General features: G+C 29.7%; 1 protein-coding gene across 1 annotated transcript; it reads right to left on the reverse strand.

Annotated features, from left to right (window-relative positions):
• Positions 1-1818: 1818 nt before the first annotated feature.
• Positions 1819-8040, reverse strand: pus3 (pseudouridylate synthase 3). The gene is made up of 7 exons (XM_051097626.1): positions 7934-8040; positions 7173-7611; positions 5328-5599; positions 5012-5195; positions 2991-3100; positions 2663-2841; positions 1819-2520 (listed from the first exon to the last, which is right to left on the reverse strand). The coding sequence occupies exons 2-7, from the start codon at positions 7590-7592 to the stop codon at positions 2267-2269; spliced, it is 1419 nt and encodes a 472-aa protein (XP_050953583.1). The 5' UTR covers positions 7593-7611; positions 7934-8040; the 3' UTR covers positions 1819-2266.
• Between the last annotated feature and the right edge of the window lie 147 nt (positions 8041-8187).

Here is an 8187-nt window from a genome sequence, read left to right on the forward strand (position 1 = left end):
GTAACTTGGTAACAAGGCTAGCAACATGATAGTTACATGCTAATCATACTGGAAGCAGGTTAACAACATGCTAGTGGCATGCTAGTAACTGGTTAATCATGCTAGCAACATGCTAATCATGTTAGAAACATGTTAGAAACATGCTAACAACATGATAATCATGCTACCAACATGCTAGTAACTTGCTAATCATGCTAGCAAAATGCTAGTAACATGCTAATCATGATTGAAAAATGCTAGCAATGTGCTAGTAACATGTCAATCATGCTAACAACATGCTAGTAACTTGGTAATCATGCTAGCAACATGGTAGTTACATGCTAATCATACTAGAAACATGCTAACAACATGCTAGTATAATGATAATCGTGCTAGTAACATGTTAGCAACATGATAATAACTTGCTAATCATGTTAACATGCTAGTAATATGCTAATCATGTTAGAAACATGTTAACAACAAACTAGTAACATGTTAGCCATGTTAGAAACATTGCTAGTAACATGCTAATCATGTGCGAAACATGCTATCAGGCTAGAAACATGCTAGTAACTTGCTAATTATGCTAACAACATTCTAGTAATTTACCAATTATGCTAACAACATGCTAATCATGCTAACAACATTGTAATCAGCCTACAAAAATACAAGCAACAAGCTAATCATGCTAAAACATGTTAACAACACGTTAAATCATGTAAGCAATGTGTTAAATCATGTTAGCTGCTTTCATACTTTTACAACTGCTTCAAACTTTCAGGCTAGGCTTTCTCAAGCCAACTTAAAGTTTGCTCTCAAACTTTACTCATCTAGTTTTAATTATTAGGCAAACTTGAACACCAACAGAAACGTTTAGTGATTTAGTCAAAAACCCATACAATGTATTTTTGCCTATTGCTACAAATATACCCCAGCGACTTAAGACTGGTTTTGTGGTCCAGGGTCACAAATAAGTCTCTTTTGCTCACCAAGCCTGTATTTATTTGATTCAAAATACAGCAAAAGCAGTAAAATTTTTAAATATTTTTACTATTTAAAATAACTGTTTCTATTTTAATATATTTTAAAATGTAATTTATTCCTTTGATGCAAAGCTGATTTTTTAGCATCATTACTCCAGTCATATGATCCTTCAGAAATCATTCTAATATTCTGATTTGCTGCTCAGAAACATTTATTATGTTAAAAACAGCTGAGTAGAATTTTTTCAGGTTTCTTTGATGAATAGAAAGATAAAAAAACAGCATTCATCTGAACTAGAAATATTTTGAAACATTATAAATGTCTTTATCATGACTTTTGATCAATTTAAAGCATCCCTGCTAAATAAATGTATTAATTTTTATAATCTCTTTAACCAAAAAAAAAAAACCGCCTTCAAGGTTTTGGATATTATAGTGTATAATGTTACAGAAAATGCTTATCTTTTTATCTTTCTATTCCTTAAATAATCCTGAAAAAAAATGTACTCAACTCTTTTAAATATTAATAATAATACAATTCTAATAATAAAACTTAACGACATGTTACAATAACAAACAACAAATCAGCATATTAGAATAATTTCTGAAGGATCATGTGAAACTGAAGACAGTCTAATGATGCTAAAAATTCAGATTTGATCACAGAAATAAATTACATTTTAAAATATATTCAAATAGAAAGCATTTTTTTTAAATTGTAAAAATATTTTACAATATTGCTGTTTTTGCTGTATTATGGATCAAATAATTGCAGCCTTGGTAAGCAGAAGAGACTTGATTGGTAGTGTATACACAGTTTAAAAACATTTATTTAAAAAATGGTTTGGAGCCATACTATTTGATTTAATGTACATTTAACATCTCTATTAATTTTAAAACCTAAGGGGTCTCATGTTGGCTTGTTCAGAAATCTAACCATTAAAAACTAACATTATTCAGTAAATATTGCTCTACCCGTAAGGTTATGGCAAAACAACATCAACATATTAAAACTGTATTCACGCATGTAGCGCCATTGCTCTTTGTTTTCCAATAAATAATAGAGGATACAATTTTTTGTGTGTTTTGTGTAGTTTCAAAATTGGTAATGACAATTTCAAAATCACACATGATCAGAATACATGGAGCAATCTTTTAATAAAAGTCTTTCTTCAGCACAACAGCAAATTAGGTAATTGTGCTGCTAAGAGAACAAAGTAAAAAAAAAAAAACCTTTGTTCTGCCTTCAAATTATTTAAAAGCAAAGCAGAAAACATAAAAGTTCATAACAGTACATTAATAGGTCAATCCTCGGTTTTTGCTCCATGGTTTTGCTCCTGCATTTGGCTTGTTGTTGTCAGATGGGAATGTTTTGATCTTTTCCCTCTAAAAACGGTCGTCTCCTCTCCATTCTCTCCTTCTTCCTGCTCCAGTCTTCCTCTCTTCACGAAGTGCTGGATCCTGGACTCCAAACTCTCACAGCGCGGCCGGTCTAGAAGAGGCTGGTACTTCTTCTGCCGAGAGCCCTCCATGAGCCAACACTGTAGAGATGTCATCTCTACACGAACACAAACAAGAGCGATTTTACAATGGCTTCACATGCTACTTCTTAGATTTTTACATCAGGCAGTATGTTAGCATTTCATTCCGGACATATCAATATATCTTTTTTGAGTCATAGTTTCAGTATGGATGCACACCTGTGTTTGTTTTCTGAAGGCCTTGGATCATGCCAAGAAGAACTTGGGTTTTAACTGCGTTCTGAACCCAGTGTTGGTGCAGAGAATTCAGGACATGGTTTTCCTCCTCCGTTTCATTTATCCAATCCACACCCTCGAAGTGACAGTCATACAGCACCAAAGGGTAATCCACCGCCATACTATAAAAAACAGACAGCTATTAATAAAACAGATTATCTATCATTAATATTTCACAATATTTGCATTATGAAGACAAGAAATGACTGTGCTATATGCAACTTCACATGGAATCCAGGATTAGCTATGGAAATTCTGCAATAAAACTCACCTGTATTGAGGTTTCCTTGGGTTTTTCTCCACATCCAGCAGCTGGTCAATGATTTCTGGAGCTTCGAGCTTTTGTCCAATAAGCAGCAGCAAAGCCATCATGCAGCGAACCTGGAAAAGCAAAGTTATCGGTCACGTTCAGAATGGAGTACCTAAAAAAAAATAAATAAATCAAAAATAAATCATAACTAGCAACAAACAGGAAAATTGCAACACCAGATGTTGGTCAGATGTTCAGAGATGTTTAGTCAACAACTACAAAATAGTTTGTTATGAAAACAATAAATACGAAAAGCAAAAATACAATAATAGTTCTAATATAAAATTAAATCGTAAAAAATAATATTTCTAATGTGAATATAATATAATATAACTAATGAAATATTACAATAATATATGATCTAATCTGATTTTAAATTTTCTACAAGGTTTTGTTCCAATGTACACAGCAATATCTAAAAACTTATTTTAATCTATGGTCTGTTAAAATAAAATAACAATTAGAATTGAAATTAAAATAATTTAATTAATTAAATCCTTTTAGAAGCCGAACGCCTTTCAGGTTTTGAGATTTTATTAATTTAAAACTGAATTTTCCAGACAGTGTTGTTATAGTTAAGTAAAATTAAAATCCTGAAAAAACACTTTTGTTAAAACAAATAAACTAACTAAACTAAACTAAACTAAACTAATTCAAATAAAATATAAAATATATTTAAAAAAAAAAAAAAAAACAACCCTAAACTTATCTTATTTCAGCCAAGGAAACATTTCTTATTTTCATTTATTTTTACTTATACCAATATTAGAAAAACTGAATATACAGACAGAAAACAAACTGACTATATTTAATCAGAAATAAAAAGGCATAAAATCTATACAAACATAAATTCTAAAAATCAATAAAATCTATACAGACATATAAAAAAAACAAACAAAACCTAATACAGATAAACACACAATTACTAAATCCTTACAAAATTTAAAATTAAAATTTTAAAAATTAAATTTTTTTTGTTTGTTATCAGTAGTTAAAAAGTAGTTCAATATTCACAATTCATGATATACTTTCAGTTATAATTTAAATATTTATAATTATTGTCTAAAAAAAATACAAATTTGTTTATATAGTAAAAAAAAAGTTATCAGGCACTAACAGAAATATAGATTGGCTGGATATAATCTGGAGAAAAAAAATGAATGTCAGGAATACATGACATGTATCCCTGAAAAATAAATAAGAAGAACATAAAGAAAATAAATATATGACTATTCAAATCACACACAAAAAAAAGTTTTAGTCAATTTATTTATTTTCAGAAATAAATGTTTGTAAATAAAACATTATTGTTAATAAATAACCATTAGATAATAAGTATAAAAAGTATAACATGTATAAGTATTTTATTTTATAATTATATAAAAAATATATATAAAAAAAATACATAAAAAAGATAATTTCTACTACTAGTATTAAAATACAATTATAAAATAATTATATTAAATAATTATTTATTAACAAAATGTAAAAATGTAATGATTTAAACAGTTATTTACTTAACAAAATATGACAACTAGTGCTGTCAAATTGATTAATCGCATCCAAAATAACAAGTTTGTGTATACATAACAATTGTGTGTGTGTTGTGTATATTTATATGTATAAAATCACAAGTTGTGTTTGTTAACATTAGTTAATGCATCGTGAACTGACATGAACTAACAATGAACAACTGTATTTTTATTAACTAACATTGTTCATTGCTCGTTCTTGTTAGTTAACACATTTATCTAATGTTAACAAATGACACCTTATTGTAAAGCGTTACCATAAAAACTATAATTGTATCTCAGTATTTTAAAAATGCTGTTTCCTGATCTAGAATCAATGTGGAAACTAATTCTAAATTCTAAGAATTCAAAAAATGTTTTGTCCATCTCATTTTAAGTTAACTTGAGACTGTCTTGAAAGTATTCCAAGACCCCCTGGTTGAGGCCTCCGGTATGAGACGAGCTTCTCACCTGGTGATAGAGGAAAGCAAGACCTTTGACCTGGAAGACATAGAGTTGGTGTGGGTCATTAGTGCAGGTGGAGTTGAGTTGGGCCGGCTGGACGGTTGCAGACAAGATGGTCCTTTGAAACTGCAAGACTCCGTTACCTACATCCATCTTACAGATATTCCTGAAGTCATGCGTTCCCTCATACCTGCGTCACCACAGAAACATAATTATCCAATCAACTTAAAAATAAAAAAAGGCTTGTCAACTTTTGATTGACTGTATATATTATTTTTTAAGCAGACTTAAGCAGTATGTGTTGATGTTGTGATCTACTGACCGTTTCGCAGCCTCTGCCATGAGATCCACATCTAAATCTCCTCGAGGGAAGTAGTATCTGTATGTTCTGGACTGGCAGTCGAAACGCGCGCTGAAGCCGGTTTCTACAGGAGTCCATTGCAGGATCCTAATGTCCTGTGGCAGGACTCGATTTAATATCTTCACGTAGGGTAATTCTTCTGCAGACGCCTTGGCTTTGACCTCAACGTCGGCTGGGACAGTCACACCTAAACCTCCTCCAAACTGCGTTGAACGCAGATCAATGGATATGACCTGGAGAACAGAGTAAATATCGTGAAGCTATGGCTTTATTAAATATGAAGATAAATGTATGACTTTTTAGCTCACAAAAAGCTGCATAAATTACTTAAATAATTAATAATTATTATTATAATCATTATTAAAATTATTATTAGTTGTAGTAGTAGTAGTTCAATATTTACAAATCAAGTTACACTTTTAGTTATAATCTAAATATTATTTATTATTGGGTCAAAAATATATTTAAAAAAATTCAGGACTTTACAAAATATTAAAATAAATGTATGACTGTTCAGATCACGAAAAGGTGTTCATTTGTGAATATTTTACTACTACTACTACTACTACTAATAATAATAATAATAATAATTAATACCACTAAAATATTAACAATTCATGCTATGCATTTAGTTGCTATAGCATAATGATTATTCAAATCAAAATTTTATCATTTTAACAGTTATCAGATTAAATTTACAGAAATATAAACTGGTTGGATATATAATATGGAGATCACTGACTTTACAAAATATTAAAATAAATGACTTTTCAGATAACAAAAAAAGGTTTTAGTCATATATTTATTTTTATGAATAAATGTTCATAAAGATAATTAGATAATGACAAAGTATAATAAAATCTTGAAGTATAACAAATTGTAAATATTTTATTATCAATAATAATAATAATAATAATAATAATAATTATTATTATTATTATTATTATTATTACTATCACTAAAATATTAACAATTCATGCTAAGCATTTAGTTATAATTGAATGCTAATTTATTATGTCAACATTTCATAATTCAATCAGTTATCAGACACAATTTGCAGAAATATAAATTGGTTGGATATATCATATGCAGAAAAAAAAGTGAATATCAGAAATCAGTGACTTCACAAAATATAAATATAAATGCATGACTATCAAGATCAGAAAAAAGGTTTTCTCACATTTATATTCATAAATAAATGTTCATAAAATATTATTAATAAATAATCATTAGATAATTACAAATAATTACATGAATTGTGAATATTTTAATAATCATAATAATAGTTATTATTATTATTACTACTACTATTACCACTAAAATATGTTAAAATACATTTGTGTGTATTATTAAAAACAAATTATGCATTGTATTTGTAAACACTTGCATATAATTTATATTATATATAAATATTTTACACATAAATCTAATATTTTTTTAATAATATATGTATGTATTTATATATACATAATAAATATACACAGTACACACACATGTAAACAAACTTTTATTTTGAATCGATTAATCGCGACTAATCATTTTGAAGCTCTAATTATTACTAAAATATTAATAATTTGTTATACTTTTAGTTGTTTAACAATTATTATAGTGTCAAAATTAAAGAATTAAAAGCTGGTTCTGAATATTAGTTATCAGACACAGAAAATAAAAATAACTTATACTGTATCAACTGTATAAAATATTATTGTCAAATCTTTATTTTCCATTATTGTGGGAACCCTGGAAAATATGAAAACATGATCAACACCATAACTCACAAAATTCATTAAGTACAGATTACAGTACCTGAGAGAAAGCACTGACTCCTTTATCTGTGCGGCCGCAGCGGTGATAGTTAGACGTCTGTCTGTCCTGGATCAGTTTAGTCTTCAGCAGCGCCTCGAAAAGCCGAGCTTCGACTGTGTTGTCTGTGTTTTCCTGGACAGCGAAGCCTTGGTATTGCCAGCCGAGATACGCCAGCCGCAGTGCCACATGTCTGCGAGGATGGACAGAGAAGTCAAAGGGCCTCTCTGCTCGTTTCTTCTGTTTGGATCTGTTCTCCTCAGCTTCCTGATGTTTTGGGCTCTCTGTTTGGAGACCGGCTGATGTTTGATGAGTCTTCTCTTCTGTCCCAGCTCCGTCTCTCTCTACTTTCAGCTGAGCTTTCAGTCTCTCAACCTCCTCTTCCAAAGCCTTCACACGAGCCAGCAGAACTTCCTCTGACATGGTTATAACAAACACAGATCTGTGAAATAAATAACAGAGAGGTTTGCATTATCACCATATACATGTGTGTTTGTATATGAATGTAGTTCTTGTTCATGTTAACAATAAACAGAGATTTAAGCAATAATTCACAGTGGATTTCACATAACTTTAGTGAAAAATGTCATTTGTGTAATAAAGTACATGTATGTAGTTCTCAAACAGAAGCTCCTGTAGACTAGAGGTGTTTAATTGTGCAAATCTCCACGTGTTTGCATACTATCAACTTTCTGGGCTTCTTAATCATTTCACAAAACATAGTTTATAAAACTACAAACATATTTTCATTTAACTATACTCACCTCCCTCCAGAAGCGTCATTAAAAAAGGGAAATTATAAATTCTCAACAGCAACTTTTAAACGGAGCACGGTGCCTTGGCTTCCGTAATGCCACCCGTCAAAATAAAAGTCCTTACATATTTACAACGACTTGTAGCAGTGATTTATTCGACTAAAAATATATATATATATAAATAAATAAAATTATCAAAATAAAATAAAATATAATAAAATAAAAATAATAAATAAAATAAAATAAATATCTAGAGGAAATGC

The sequence above is a fragment of the Labeo rohita genome, chromosome 24 (genome assembly GCF_022985175.1).
Source record: "Labeo rohita strain BAU-BD-2019 chromosome 24, IGBB_LRoh.1.0, whole genome shotgun sequence".
NCBI lineage: Eukaryota > Metazoa > Chordata > Actinopteri > Cypriniformes > Cyprinidae > Labeo > Labeo rohita.

Bases quoted from the DNA above. Each gene is read 5' to 3' on its own strand.
- pus3 (XM_051097626.1), bottom strand. From the start codon at position 7,592: ATGTCAGAGGAAGTTCTGCTGGCTCGTGTGAAGGCTTTGGAAGAGGAG. The intron at 5,600-7,172 runs GTACTGTAATCT...TCTGTTCTCCAG, and splicing joins GAGTCAGTGCTTTCTCTCAG to GTCATATCCATTGATCTGCG. The intron at 2,521-2,662 runs GTGTGCATCCAT...GTGTTCGTGTAG, and splicing joins CCTTCAGAAAACAAACACAG to AGATGACATCTCTACAGTGT.